This window comes from Microtus ochrogaster, linkage group LG4 (assembly GCF_000317375.1).
Source record: "Microtus ochrogaster isolate Prairie Vole_2 linkage group LG4, MicOch1.0, whole genome shotgun sequence".
Taxonomy (NCBI): Eukaryota; Metazoa; Chordata; class Mammalia; order Rodentia; family Cricetidae; genus Microtus; species Microtus ochrogaster.
In genome coordinates, this window is record NC_022030.1 from 66,150,989 (window position 1) to 66,167,331 (window position 16,343).

The window sequence follows — 16,343 nt, forward strand, 5'->3', positions numbered from 1 at the left end:
GTTTACCTAGCAAGCCCCTGAGCAGGTAGGAACCTTATCTGGGCAGATAATTGGTTCTTGCTTTAAAAAAGCTTATTTTTACAAGATAAGGGGAAATAATATCTATTTGTTCTAGCACAAAGATTGCCAAGCTCTCCTGGTGGCAGTGGTGCACGCCTTTAATCCCAACACTCAGGTGGCAGAGGCAAGCGGATCTCTTTGTGAGGCTAGCCTGGTCTACAGAGTGAGTTTCCAGGACAGGTTCCAAAGCTACAGAGAAACCCTGTCTTGAAAAAAATCAAAGGGAGGGGGGCGACAGCGGACTGCCAAGCTCATTCTGCGAACTCTAAAACTGAGTAGTTAAGACTAAATACTTTAAATCAAATTATTTCTGGGCACAGGAAGTGAGATTAGACCTTAAGTCCCCCCTCCCCAAACATAACAAAATACTTTCGGCTTTGCACTGGCCCTCACTTAATCAACTATAGATAGAGGTGAATCAGAGGCCAGCTTAGACGGGGTGGGCGGGGGAGGAGAGCAGCAAGGGAAATCCTTCTCTGAATTACCTCCTGTTCAAGCTGAAAAATAATGGCACCCTCTCTCTACTATACTTTCTTATTCTCAAGTCCAAATGGTCCACCCACTTCCAGGTCCCTGCTTTGGTTTAAACACTTGGGCTGAACTGAGTATCACTTGGTTACCGGAAGCTGGCAGTATTTTACTAACTGTAACAACAGTCTGGAGGAGAGCACTGTGTCAGCGCAGCCCACCTTGAACACGTGAAAGGCCTCAAACTGGATGTTTCGGCTCTTGTCTCGGAGGAGGTTCATCATCAGCTTGAGGTTCTCAGGTTTACTGATGTACTTTGTCATAATCGTGAAGTTATGTCTGTCTAACAGCAGTTCACCAAGAAGCTGAGAACACATTTGGATCATCAAATAATAGACTTAAAGCAAATAAAAAATTAAACAACAACCTACTTTATGGTCATATAGAGACGAGACTGGTTTCCACAAAACAGCAACAAAAATAAAAATGAACAACATCAAGAAAGTGATCAGACCAAAGGGTGCTAGGAATTTCTGTTCATTAATCTTAAACTAAGTCCTCACCACCCCCACCCCATTTTAAAATATATTTAACAAGGCTTTCCAAGATGAAGGTTAGTGTCTGCCTAAACATGTGCTATAGTTTTAATTTTCCCACATCTGCCCCCCAAAGCTGTACGTTCAGCGGAGGTTCCTCAAGACGACTGTGGCTGTAAAGGGACCACAGCAGAGAGCGGAACCCTTCTCTGCCTGTTTGAGTGCTTCCTTGATCCACTATATAAACTCACAACGTGCAAATGGTTACTGCTCAGGTGAGATTTTCCTCCATGTTGTTTTCATGCTGAGCTCTAGCTGAGGCCCAGTGTGTTCACTGTGTCAGCTATGTACCCTGCTCGGAGCAGGCATCGGCATCATTCTTGTGGACAGAAGGGCAGACAGTAAGGACTGTCCCATGCCAGCCTCCCTGGCTTCAGATATGTAATTCAGTACTGACCTCTGGGGAATGCAGTGAGAAACTCAAGTGTGATCATATGGAGATCATAAGCACAGAACTGCCTGATGGCAGCTGCTGGTTCCCAGCTGAGCTCTAGGTATTTGACATTTCTAAATAACAGAGCTCTAGATAAACAGCTTCTCAACATACAAAACAAACATCAAAAACCAAGACCCCAAACCTGTGGGGCTGGAGACATGGTTCAGTGATCAGGAACACTTGTTCTTGCAGAGGTTCACATCACCCATGTGGGCTGCTCATGACTGACTGTAACCAAAGCTCCAAGGCTCTCATGGCCTCCTCCAGCACCTGCACTCATATCCCAACCCCCCAATCTGTTGTTCAGGAAAACAACTATGCTACCTAGCATTTATAAGGAATTTATAAAACTTATGTTTCAGGCCAGCAAGATGGCTCAGTGGGCAAAGGTGCTTGCATACCAAGCCAGACAACCTGAGTTCAATCGCCAGGACTCACGTGGTGGGAGGGGAGAACTTGTTCTCCTAACCTCCATGTGTGCCCCAATCCCCACATAAATTAAGTGCAATGTAATCATTCTTTTTTTTCTAAGACAGGGTTTCTCTGTATAACAGTTCAAACTCACTCTGTAGACCAGACTGGTCTTGAACTCAAGAGATTCACCTGCCTCTGCCTCCTGAGTGTTGGGATTAAAGGCGGCGCCAGCAATGTAATAATTTTTGTAACTAAAAACTAACTTCAGGCTTCTTATCACTCATAAGTGATAAGAATCATATAATTATGAATCATATAATTACTAATTTTCAAGGTAAGAAGCGGCCTGCCTGCATCCTCTGAAGACTTGTAAGTGGGTGTCAGAGGGTGCAGCTTTCATTGTGCTCATCCTCTATTACAGAAACTGAAGGCATGCTGAGGAAAGACTAGCTTCAGTTTAGTTATCTCCAAGAAGAGGACTGTGAACTCCAATTCTTTGGACACTGAAAAAGAAGTTGGGGTATAAAGGGATATAAAGTTGCTGCCAGTAGGGAAGGAATGGTGTCATATCAATACAAAATCAGATACCTTTGAGGAATTCTGAGAAAAGTGGAATTTAAAATACATCCAGTGAAACATTTAAATGAGATTCTAAATCATTGGAACTCCACCTCCAGTTCCTGTAGAACTACTTCCTGACAAAACTGGATGTGCTGCTACATATTTAATAACCACTATAATAACACACAGAGGTCTGCAGCTGAGAAAGCACATTTTAAACTCTGTAGGCCATATGGTCTATGTGACAAGCTCTCAGATCTCCTGTTACAGTTTCAAACAGCCAAAGATGATGCAGAAATAAATGTCTGTTCCTGTAAAACTTTACAAAACCAGTCAGTTGGCTGAGTTTGGATTCTAGGCTATAATTTGGCAGTTGCACGTGCGTGGTCTACACACTTGTTTATATGTGTGCAGGCACACATACTTGGGTGCATATGTATAAATGTGTGTGTGTGTGTGTGTGTGTGTGTGTGTGTAGGGCAAATACCTGTGTCCACCATAGCCACTTTTCCACTTGCCATATTGAGGCAGAATGTCTTCTTACTTGAACCTAGAATTTGTTGATTTAGTTAACAACTAAACTACACTTGACCCTAGGATGGTGTCTCCACCACCCAAGCACAGGGTGACTGCCGTGGCTGCCCAGCACTCAGTGTGGATACTGGGACTCTGACTCTACTTCTCGTGCTTGCATAGCAGGGACTTGACCCACTGAGCTACATCTCCAACTCCTTAGTTTGCCAACGACTGTTCTAGACTTTCAATCTTAAATTTAACATGCTTAAGGTTCAAATGGAATTCTCCACATCCTTTGTTGATACCAGCAGGCAAAGCTGCGGCATTTCAGTTTCACTGTTCACACGCTGGCCCTAACCCTCACTGCCAACGTCTATTCCACATGTGGTATATACCCAGAATGCTTTATATAGTTGGCATGAATCCATTTAAAGTATCTTTCTGCAAGGTATGATGGTTCATGCTTGTCATGGTTTAAACAGGATTCAAGCCCAACTTTAGCCATATAGCAGGACTCTGTTTCAAAACCAAAACCAAAAAAAATCTTTTGAGGGAGGGTTCCATTTTATAGCCACGGTTGTCCCGGAACTCAGATCCACTTGTTTCTGACTCTGGAATGCTGGGAGTAACGGTGCATGCCATCACTGCCCAGGCCAATAAAAATTTCAATCCCTACAAAATTATTTCAGAATCTAAAATACTGCACTGTTAGGAGATAAAATCCTCTTCCATCTCCTTTTATATTCCCCTTTGATGTCTCAATCTTACACGTGGGCATTTACCCCATAGAGATCACTAATAAACCTCAAACTGTGCACAAGTCCTGACTACGCCAAAATCACAAATGTATTTATTGTCTCCTAAAAGTCTACAACCAACATCAGCATGTATACAAATTCAAGTTGCAAATCCACAATGAAGGGAAACGAATGACGTGAGAAAGAGAATTGTCCATACCTTCAGTGACTGTCTCTTTGTCACATAATTTTCTGAATGAAGTAGCTTCTCATATTCACTGAAAAACTGAGACCAGAAAACATACATCAAGGTTAAGAAAAAGGAGGCAAGATGACATGATAAAGTTTGAGGCTGACTCTCAACATCAGCAAAGGTCTGTGCTTTCTTGCTGACAATGGTGTCAAACCTTCCTTCCTTTGTGCCCCTCTGGTGATGCCAACAACCACCTCTACACATGGAGCTCCTGGGAGTGGTCCCCTCCAGGCTCCAGTGAGATCCAGAGACTGCTCTGACAAAGTCCTTCTCTGCACCTTAAATCAGCCTCATAAAGCATCAATATGTTCTCACAGTTTCCACACTCATTTCTTGGTGTTACACCAGAAAACTCCTACTTGTTTATATACAGGAACCAACTTGTCTAAACAACAAGGGAAAAATGTCCCTGTTCTTTCTAGGTATCAAGCAAGGAGAGAAAACAAAGTTGAGAGGAGAAACCCAGTAGTGTGTTAAGTCATAAAACAAAACAAAACAAAAATCCCAGTGGTCGGGATTATTGGAGCACGCACTCTTTTTGTTAGGAGTTCACATTCCTTCTGACTGTACTTGACGCATTTCTGCTGGTTGCCTAATATACGTCTTCCTAATATCTTGTTAGCTAATGCCACATTCACTAATAATATGCAGCAAACTATTGTACTTCAACATTAAAACAGACTTTATTATCTACAGTAAATTTCTTTAAATAAGATAGTCTATATGTGGGAGGCTTTAAATTAAGATAGTAACATATTAATAAGATGGGTGGCAATTCCTAACTGCTTATGATGTTTTAGTGCTATCTCTGTGAACTTAGAAAGCTGCACACTCCACACACTGTAGGCAGGAGCTACTTTGAGGTTAAAGAAGTCACAAAGAGCAAAGAAAGCAGTTGCCTTTGGTTTTATTAGCACTTGAAACCGGACTCAGGCAGTTTGAAGTTAAAGCAGAGATTCTCAATCTTCCTAATGTCAGACCCTTTAATACAGTTGCTCATGTTGTGGTGACCCCCAACCATAAAATTATTTTGTTGATATTTCATAACTGTAATTTTCCCACTGTTATGAATCATAACGTAAATATCTGATATGCAGGATATATGGTGACCCAAAGGTTGAGAATCACTGTGTTAAAGCCCTTGAGGTCCCTATGTAATGACGGCTGCCACCTTAAACCAGAGACACAAAAGCAAACACCCACACTCATGGCAGAAATAAAGTGCTGTCAATGCTCAAGCCATCTGAGGCTGCGTACTTGGCTACATGCTATGATGCAGCTGGGAGAGGGGAAGATAAGCAGAAGGGACAAGCATGAGGAAGCATAGACTCTGTCTCTGAGAACCTTATAATACAGTGGAATAGGAAAGCAAATGGTGAAATGTCAACAATATTTAAAACATTAAAGATTTAAACTACTAGTAGAATAGTTTTAAAAAAAGTAAGTCTTGTGGGACAGACAGGAAGTTTAAGTGGACAGTTATTATTCTTAGTCCTCTAAGTGTGCCTATCAGATGTCGGACAGTGTGGAGGGAACTAATGTGGCATAGTGAGAAGCCCTCCAGAGGAAGGCAGATGAGTGGGTGTGAACACAGGCATTGCAGCCCTGCAGTAGCTGTGTAGCTGAGGCAGTATCACCCAGCTCTCTGGAGGCTATCAGTGCTGGGCTTGACTGACACTGACAGAGCTGGAATCACCATCCTCATCTAAGCCCCAAGCAGTAAGTCCCTTGACCATGGGCACAAGGGGTAAGCAGTGAGGCAGGAGCAAAGCTGCGGTCCTGCCCACTCTAGGCCTGCACTGCTCAAATCCCATCAGCTGCTGCCTCTTTCTTTTGTATGGAGCAGCTGATGAAAAAGGAAGAAGAAAGTAAAAAATGTCAGATTAAATTCTCTTTGCATTTTAAATAAAAAAGATTACCACTCAAGTAGCAAAAATTCTACTCTTCTAAAATAAGAAAATATACAAGACGCAGATCAAATTTTGCTTCAGACTTAGTAGTACTCCCTGTTGTTTCAGTAAAGAAGTAATTACAGCATCATTTACAAACACCATAGAGTCAAACATTCTGATACAAAACCTACCTTAAACCTCCATTTAAGCTAATTTCATTTCTGTTGGCAAAGTTTACAGATGTAATACATACTTACTCTATCATAATGCTGTTCCAAAAATTCTGCACTGAGCAATTTATGTCTCGTGAGTAAATCCTAGGAAAAGAAAAAGATGTATTTTTATAGTTGTTCTCCACTAATGTTTTCTTAGAAAAAAAGAATTCTAAAATATTCTTTGCCAAATTGCCTGATAAACTGTTGTTAAATTTAGCAGACAGTACTTAATACTTCATTATGATTTTTTTTCTCAGGACCATGAAATGACCTTGGTCTCCCTGGGTGAGAACTGTTTAAACTTCCTTAGGGCTCTCTGGAGCTAGCTCGAGGGTGCACTGGCCTGGGTCTTGTGCATGGACAGGAGCACACCAGCTTGAGTTCCTTTGAGGAGATACACTGGGACTCCTCATCTGCATAGAACTGACCTGCCACTCACCTCCTGATAACCTCCCTTCACAAAGGCTTTCTGCATGTCCAGTCATCTGCTCCTGACCCTGACCCCTGACTTGGGATCACTTCCTCAGAAAACCTTTCTTGATGGGTCACAGTTGTGACTCTACATTTGCTCGTGGGATTATCTAATAACCCCCCTCCCCTTCATTAGACTGTCACTTCTAGTCACGTTGATTTTTACAAGCTTTAAGTTTTTGGCACTTAAGCACTGCCCAGTAAGAGCAAGAGCTTAGTAATTAAGTAAATCGAAACACATGTTTGGGAAAGCGTGACTTGAACATTCTTCATAGTATGCTGTTTAAGAAGGTTTCTAACCCAATCCCAAAGATTTACAGCTGCTCAAACTGCTGGATGGATTTGTGCTAAATCCCCTCATTTAAATAGGGAAGTTCAGGAACCTTTGGTAATTTTTCCCAAGTCTCCTGTGAGAATTAAACAGAATTTAGTTTCAGCATCTTTGGAGAGGCAGCAGTCACTTTACATAAACCTTCAGCACATCTGCTGCTCAACCCGACTTTATATACAGGACCTCCACTTGGCAGGTACTACAATCTCTCCTGTCACAGGCAGAAAGGAAAGTGGTAGTGTGGCCAGTACCTTAGCAAGTATCAATGGTTACAATACAGAAAGGTACATAAAGACATCAAAGGGAGGTATCAACAGAGAAAACATCTAAGCCTGCCTATAGAAGAGCATCCCCCACTCTTTAGCCTGCTACCATGTTTGGTTAAAGGCTGGCTCCCCGTGAGTAGGTACCACAAGGACAGGCCTTAAATTTACAAGCCACTGCTGAATCCCCAGACCTCAGAACAATGCCTAAAATAAGTCAGACACTGAGAAATTGGATGGATGGACAGATGGATGTAGTAAGAGATTAACATGTCTGTATACAGTGAGTGCCACTTCATTCTTGTGGATAATCTGAGTTAGTGCAGCCAAAGCCCACTGCTCTCTGGTCACAGTCTAAAGAAGACTAAGGGAGAGGGTATCTAAGAGATGTTGACGCTCAACTGAGTCTTGAGCTTCAGAACAGGTCAGCAAAAAGTATCTGCTTTAAGATGGAAAGGCCTATGGTGTAAAGAGGAGCCACATGGCAAAAAGGGAGACCTCCAACATGTCTCCACTCATATATTATCATCTGGGAACTCAGACTGTGGTCCATCTGGGAAGCAAATTTCTATGGTGTCAGGGTGGATGGGACTGAAGGGGGTACTCTGGGCAGCCAAAGCAGGAAGGAGTTGGACCTTATGTATAACAGCATGAAAGTCCTCTGTGAAGACATCCAAGGTCTGGGATGGCAGCATATTCGTTGGAAATGAGTACTTGCTAAGAAATAGCCAATAATACACTGGGAAAGGAAAAGATGGAGCCTTTGGCAGTACCTCCATCTCTTGGAACAAGGACGGAACCTTAAATTGGGGGTAAGAGTAGGTAGCAGCAAAAGTGAAGGGTAAAGGACATGTAGCCAGTGTGGGGTCAGTGACTTAGAAAACTTGATCTAGTCTGAGGTAGACAGTGGGGAGAAAAAGGATCCAAAACACATACCAGAATTCCCCAGTACAACCTGGAGGAAAGGCTGTATGGATTGTGTCTGAAGTCTAGCAGAGAGAACAGCCAACTTTTAAGGTGGGCTAAACCACTAAATGTCCCGTAAGTTCAGGAAGCGGGTGAAAGAGGTGATCCTGGAGCTCCTGAAAGAATACTGCTCCCTCCCAGAAGGGTGCTTATTTTCAGAGCCTTGGCAAATAAGATGGCTCCAGGTCCCATTTAATGCTTTACTATGGCCAAGGACATGGAACCCAAATCTACCTGTGCAGTTCACCCGTTGGAGGTCACAGGGTCATAAAGTTCTCTGGGCTAGAGTTAAACCTGTCCAGGCATGGAGGGATGGTTCAGTCCTTAAAGGGTAGGCTCACAACCAAAAATATGAGTTCGGTTCCCAGCACCAATGGCTGTGCCTCCAGGTACCTTAACTTAAACAAAACAAAACAAAAAAACCAAACAAACCTGTCCCTATGTTTCAGAAATGGCTGGAGTAAACAGACTGGGTTTAATCTACTTTCTAGATGACCCAACTTCAAATACAAGCAGTCTCTGGTATAGGAGGTCCTTCTGTTTGTGTGTTGCTTTCATTGGTTAATTAATAAAGAAACTGCTTGGCCTGATAGCGCAGAACTTAGATAGGCGGAGAAGACAGAACTGAATTCTGGGAGGAAGAAAGAGAGTCAGAGAGGGAGAGCCGCCATGGAGCTACCAGAGTCAGAGATGCAGAATTTCCCGGTGAGCCATGACCTCGTAGTGAACACAGATTATTAGAAATGGGTTAAATCAGGATGTGAGAGTTAGCCAATAAGAGGCTAGAGATAATGGGCCAGGCAGTAATTTAATTAATACAATATCTGTGTGATTATTCCGGGGGTTAAGCTAGCCCTGCTCCCTTCAACAAGTCTCATGGCAGGTACCCATTCCTTTAGCCACTCCTTGAATGACAAGGGTTCTGAGTCTCTAATCACTTTCTGAAAGTTACCTATCTGTCTAAGCACATCTGGCAATAATGTGGAAAGAAACATCTATACATTGTTACTTGGAACTGAGACAAGGGGCTGCTCTTGTCATTCTCCTGTAATCACATGGAGCTCTGGGTGCCATCACACTGATTTTACTGAGCACACTCAGAATTTTTAAAGTGGGCTCTGCAGTCTGCCTGGGTTCAAATTCTGGCCTCTGTACTCACTGCCTGACTACCACCATCTCTAGGTTCAGTTTTCTTACGAGGATGATAGGACTCTTGAAAAAAGGATAATTATAATCTGGTAATAAATGTACTCAGTAATTATTTCACTTAGAAGTGACTGCTACCATTACGCTTTACCTCTCTGGGCCAAGGAATGAGCAGTATGAGCACACTGACATGGAATGCAGAAGACATGACGGCAGAGAGCACTGTGTTTTGTGCTTGCTGGGCACTACTCTTAAATGCTTTTATTTAGTATGTTGAAATAGCAGGTTTTATTCACAATTCTGAATCTCTGACTTCTGTAAAATTTGTCTCTGTACTCCTTGGCCCCTCAGCTGGAGCAGGACAACAATTAAGTCATTCACTATTGTGTTTTACTTCCTCATCCTGTATTTATTTACTTTATTGTTTTTCGTTTTTCTAGACAGGGTTTCTCTGTGCATCTTTGGAGCCTGTCCTGTAATCAGGCTAGCTCGAACTCAGAGATCCTCCTTCCTGCCTTTGCCTTCTGAGTGCTGGGATTAAAGGCGTGTACCACCGCCTCGATTATCTTGTATTTATAAAGTTAGAAACTCAAGTTGTCTGCATTTAGTTTCACCCTATTCTATATGGGCTTCTCAAGATCTTCAGCAAGCTTAGCATCCAATTACCAGTCAGCATCTACATTCTTGATGAGTATACCCAGTCCCCCTTTAGCTGGATGGGAGAACCCTCAGAGATCTGCTACAGAACTCACCCTGCGTGGTAGCACTCAGTTTACCAACACTATGGATAGGCACTTGTCTCCTGGAGGACATCTGTTAGTAAGTACCCATCAAGCCCTCAAGCTCTCAGGAAGGAGTCACTTAACATCAACTTGCTTGCTGCACACACTGTGGCAGTGCTGCGGACTTGTGGACCTGCCTCTTACCTCACTTTAATAAGCAGACAAACCCTTAGCGTGTCTGACCTGGGGGCTTTTAGGATTAGCAGATAAAACTCCCTCTTTTTGAGCCATGAATGAGGCAAACAGGTTCTCTCTCTTTTCTCGCTCTTTTTTTTTAATGAAAAAATTTTTAGAGATTTTATTTATTTTTTATGTATATAGTATTCTGCCTGCACGTCAGAAGAGGGCCCTAGATCTCATTACAGATGGTTGTGAGCCACCATGTGGTTGCTGAGAATTGAACTCAGGACCTCTGGAAGAGCAGCCAGTGCTTTTTACCACAAAGCCATCTCTCCAGCCCTAAGTTCCCTTTCAATGATTACAAATCATCTCTCTGGAAACATTCTCTAGACCCATCACAACTGTAATATCAAGCTCTAAGCTCTACTGAGTTTTCTAGGTGGAATTTGTTCTTTTATTCCGGAAATTTGCAAATACCTGTTAGTTTTCAAATCTCTCTCCCCACCTCTTTCCACCTCTCAATACAAACCCCCAGTCACTAGCAAGTATTTGGCCACCTGGTTTGCTAGCTCAATACTCATTCAAGCTCTGGATCCTGGACACTCGCAGAAAGGATGGTTTTAGTGTTCTACAAGCTGCATATGTCTGAAAACTGTGCAAGAGTATGTTTTCTCAAAGGACAACATGCAGAAAGCCACCCCTGCAGATGGATACCTGCAATAGGAAAGGAGAAGCCCTGCTCACAGGCACCTTTGCTGGGAAACTGCTGGGCTGTCCCTGAGGGTGGTCCTCCTGCTCTGACCAGAGTTTCTGTCAGGGAATAGGTAGCTTGGATCTATCTGGTATTTAGCTAGTCTGAGATTATATGGTAGGTCTCTCTCTCTCTTCCTTGCCTATGGGCCATGCTCTGTACATTACTGGGAGCCTCTCATGAGCTCCCCCTTTCTGTGTCACCAGGAACACTGGGATCTAGCGCCAGACTGGCTCAGAGCTGTCTTCTCAAGCTCACCCTCTGAATCCAAAGTGGGCTTTGAAATTTCTTTTATTCAAGAAGAGACTACCTGTCTGACTCTGCCAAATCCTTCCCTTTCTTGCTACCATAACCCGATGGACTGTGTTACCCACAGTAGCTCCATCACCACCATCTTCTTGAGGAGAGCTAAACAGAAGAAGCAAACCTAACTGAGATAAAAGTATCAGCAAGGCCACACAAGACCATCAGATATCACATTTCTGGCATGTAGCCAGCACATACCTCTCACCTTAGAGCCAGTTTGGCTATCTGTGTCAGGAGCATGTCATCCTCCACGTGGTCAGGGGGCTGGCTGCATTCTCCCATACCACTGCTGCTCAATCCTCTTCCCTCACCCTCCTGCGCCCAGAGTGCTGCCACTCTCGGGATCCTGGCTCTTTCCACACAAGGTACTCTCCTTGACACGGGTGTTACTACACCTCCCTTCATGCCGGGCTGTTGTTCCTGAATGGGGCACTCCCTTCCATCGATGCATTATAATTATGAGTCCTATCCCACCACTGCGGTGATACCTAAGACATCATAGTGACCACTCTATGTTATGATCTCAAATTCATTGCATTTTGCTTTGTATATGACAGTTACATATATGTATGTGAAGTCTTACGTAAAGTTTCTGTATAAGTTGTACTGATCCTGGGAGATAAATCCCTGGCACCACTCACACTGTGATATTATTCTCAGGCAGGGTGAAACCCTACTGGCCAGTCCCCATGCCTTCATCCTGTCCTAATGTATTCACCACCCTCACATACGCACTTTACCCAGAGTACAAGTCCTTACCCCAGGGGTTCTTTATTAAAAAGCTGAGCTTTTACTAGGAAAGCGAGCTTTTCTCAATGTATAAGTGTTCATGGCTTCTGAGGGTGAGTGAGCTACATGGAAGTATACTAACCACTAATTCAACAATTTATAAGGTCATTTAAGGGAATGCAACACATCAAGATTTATTCTCATTGGGAAAAAGAAAATACAAGACTGCTGTTTCATTTACACACCATAAACAGAAGCTTGCAGCTAAAGAAACTGGTGTGGTCACACATGTGCATTTAGTGTACACAATCCGCAGGGAGGTAGGTGAATCAGATGGGGAGAGGGCCAACGGAGATGACCCTATTCCTTTGCTGTGACCAGTTAGCTCTGGTGTGAGGAGGTAAACCCTGCCTTGGTTCTGTCAACAATAGTGGGGTTCTCCATACTGAATGTGATTTTAGTATTTGATAACATATATTCCAAAGAACATGGCCTCTGAACAGAGGCAAAGTACATCACCCACCTAGTGCTAACCAAAGGAAGTGCTGCAAAACGTCCCATCACTAGGGAGAGCCTGGTTGCTGGGTAGTCTGTATAATTATCTGTATCATATTTATTGGATAATTTAACAAGCAAGTGCACTTTTGACCTTACAGGACTTTCACCTTTCTGATAAGATTTGAGAATTTAATTTTTCCACATTTTAAGTATTGTGTGTGTGTGTGGTTTTACTCCAAATACCAGAAACAGACCAATTCATATAAAATACATCTCTACTCCCACTAGAGGGCAGTCATGTACACAACAGGGAAACTGCAAACCCGCTCTCACTTGCAAGTGTATTTAGAATTCGAGTCTTTAAATGTTACCTTGAATGTAGCAAATGCATCTGAAGCTATGTCAAATGTTGACATTTCAACATATCTGAAGAAATCATAAAACTGTTCCGACCATAAAATAATTTTTGCAAGTGGTTCATGTCTGATGCATTCTCTTAACATTATTCCACAATTGAGAGCTATTTCTGGAGATTCATACCTGTAAAAACAAAATAACAAATAAAAGCCATATATGATTGCTCTTTCAAAAAGAACAAAAGTGAGCACTTCAAACTTTCTCAACACAAGTTTCAGACACTCCTAACTAAGTGACCACAGTAGATTACAGAAAGGATTTCTCTCAAGAGTATACAGCAGGGTCTCTTAATCTAGAACTTAGAGCAGTGCAGAGATGGACAGCTGCCTTCAATTAAAAAAAAATGTGCTATGGTAGAGACCACAAGAGTAGAAGTTCTGAGTTTGAAAACATCTACAAGTACCAGGATAACGCTGTCTGTGAGCTTAGCTTTTACCTACTGTGCTCACAACAACCAGAGGAACCCAAAAACTGAATAGAAGGGTAATAAAGAATACTCTTTCCAAATTCAGGAGTTCAGCATAAACATAGTATAAATACAGGTCCATCAAATATACAGCATGTATATACTTCATTGTTTCAACATTCACATCAGTACTTCCAGACTCTTGGAAACATGCAAATCCCATAAAACTGCAAGCCTCATTCTACGGATTTTACAGAGCATCTCTATCACAGAGAACTTGGAGACCCTGGAGGACACAGAGAAGCCTCCTCAACAACTCTCCAAATCCTTTTTCTTTATTTTCAGCTCTGTCTCAGCAATTCTTCCCTTATGATCAAAAAGAAAACCTCACAGTGAGCAGGGCCTTCCCTTCTCAAAGCACACTGCCTCACAGGCTGACACCTGTTCAGAAAGGGTGCTCTCATCCCTCCACGTATACACATTGGTTCTATTTCTTTCCCACCGACAAGCTCCCATAGGTTTTTCTGCTTGTTTGTTTTTTGGTAGTCAAACGTTTCCCAATACTCTAGTGAAATAATTATTTGCCAGCAGAGACTTCCCCTTGGCTACAACAGGACTAACCAAGAGCCACCTGTGCAATGTTCTGATGGGGCTGATCTTTGCTCACCTATCATGTCTTTCTCTTTTTGGTTCTGGTGACCAAACCAGCCTTGTGAATGCTGGGTAATACCCCACCCAGCACCATCCCTCTCTTTAAAAACAGGGAAGAAAAAAACCTCCTCCCAGTTCTCCTTTTTATCTTGCTGGTGGTTCCCCTTTCTTTCCACTGAGGTCTTCACCTGTTAAGGAAAGCCCACAATCTCATGGCTCCCACCACCATGACTGTGTTTTCTTCCCTCCATCCACTCCCTGAACTGTGATTGGGTATTTTCTAATGTCTCTGACAGTCTCAAGTAAAGATTTACATGAAATCTCATCTCTACACTAAAAAAATCAAGACCCAACTGCCCTGCCCCCTCAGCCCTACATTTTGGCAGTGCTGCTTTTTCTCTGACACCTTGTCTAACAGACCTTCCACGATGGTTAATATTTTGTACACATGCTGTCTGTTGTTAGCTACTGAACATCTGAAATGCGGCTAATGCAAATGAGATGGAATAGCCATAATTTAAAATGAACTACTCTATTAGACACTGAAGTTTAGAAACTTCCCTTCTTCCTATCCTACTCCAAATCTTTAACTTTCAAGAACTCCCATGTTTGGAATCATCTAGGACTTCTCAAACTTCTTTTGAAGTCTCTTAGTTTTATTTCCTTCCATCTATTCTCCCACTGCTGCCTTAACTCATGGATGTTCTAACCGGCACATTTGCTCAAGCTCTGCCTTAAACCATCTACCAATCTAACAAGTTCACCACCAGCATTTCTAGCAGTTCAAAACTATAGCCAAACAAACAGACTTCTGAGCTCACTGTTGAGCCTGCCCCCTATTGTATCTACTGCTCTGGGTCAAGCCTTCTCCTTGCCTGGCATAAAATGTTGCTGATCAATGGTATTCATCCTGCCCTGGACCTTTACACCAGCGGTGTGCCATCAGGACCCATCAGGACACCTTCTTCTTTCTGTCTATGTGAATTCTAAGTTCTCTGTAACGCCAACTTTCCTTTTACCAACCCTTGTGGACTCACTTATTCTCTGAAATCCTACAGTATTAACTTGTTGCCTAGTGGCACTACCTTTATCTTTTAATTGTACATATGCTCACTGGATCCTCAACCAGAGCAGGACTGCATTCCTCTGCCTCATTTAGGGCATGGCACTCAGCATGCTGACTGGCTCTTATTGATTAAAATTTCTGTTCACAAGATAGCTGATCACATCATTAATCTTGCTTATCTCTAACAAATGGAAGACTAGCAGGACAAGTGTAAGGCGTCTGGTACAAGTTTGGCAGATTTTGATGGGAGTTTGTCAAGCCTGTCTCAATGATTAAACCATAAGCCAGTGAGCACAAGGCAAATAGTAATGAGGTACAACCTGTTAACACTAGACTGGAGATCACATTTGATTTTAAATAGCCAATAAAATACTACTGTTTCCAAATCCAGGCCGATGCCAGTACTTCCCATATGACGACAGATATCTTAAAACGTGCTTCTTAAAGAATGCTACCTTTCAGGTCAGACAGGATCATATAAAATGAGTAAGGTAGCAGAAGGCAAAAAAGCCATCACAAGACAAACTGGGCTCTGCCAAAGAACAAAGGAGTCAACCAAAGGAGCACACAGTGGCCTAAGATGGGATAATGTAAATTTTTAAAAAGTAATGTTTACAATGGACTAAAACATGTTTGTGAGAGTTAATATACTGACAGTCAACTTGACAGGATAAGAATCAGCACACCTGTGAGGAACCATCTAGACCGGTTAGAGTCTGGGCATGCTTATGAAGGAGGATCTTGACTATGTGAAATGGGAAGACTGCCCTAACTGTGGTCAGCACCACTCCATGAGCTACGCCTACAGTCTTGGACTAAAGCATTCGTCACTTTTTGCTTCCTGACTGCGGTGCAATGTGACCAGCTGCTTCAAGCTCTTTCCACTATGGCTCTCCACTATACTCTCCAACTGTGATTACAAGTCAAACTCTTCCTTCCTTACATTGTTTGCCAGGATTATTTTAGTACAGCAATTGGAAAAGTAACTGATACAGCATCTAGTATCTATTTTGAGTTAATGACAAGGCTTAACAACAATATACCCAATGCTTATTCAAGTTAGTGGCTGGAGCACTAACAAATTAAAATAATGGCACTGGCTTTCCCCATATAGATTATAGATAGCGAAGTCATCACTGTGGAGTGGTTTTGCTTTATGGAAGAAAAACATTTAATTAGAAGAAGCAATACAAAAATCTACAGTGAACTCTCATTCATGTATGTATGTATGTATGTATGTATGTATGTATGTACATACTGATTGGTTAATTGATTGCTTGATTGGAGGCGGG

The 16,343-nt window shown here is 42.5% G+C and overlaps 1 protein-coding gene across 1 annotated transcript in view; it reads right to left on the reverse strand.

Annotated features, from left to right (window-relative positions):
- The window catches only part of Cab39 (calcium binding protein 39), an 81,012-nt gene that overhangs the window by 2,544 nt on the left and 62,125 nt on the right, over positions 1-16,343 (reverse strand). Inside the window, exons 5-8 of the mRNA XM_005361776.2 lie at positions 12,883-13,051; positions 6,191-6,250; positions 4,009-4,074; positions 750-893 (exon numbers count right to left, since the gene is read on the reverse strand). Of these exons, the coding sequence (XP_005361833.1) occupies positions 750-893; positions 4,009-4,074; positions 6,191-6,250; positions 12,883-13,051 (439 nt within the window). The remainder of the gene's footprint in view (positions 1-749; positions 894-4,008; positions 4,075-6,190; positions 6,251-12,882; positions 13,052-16,343) is intronic.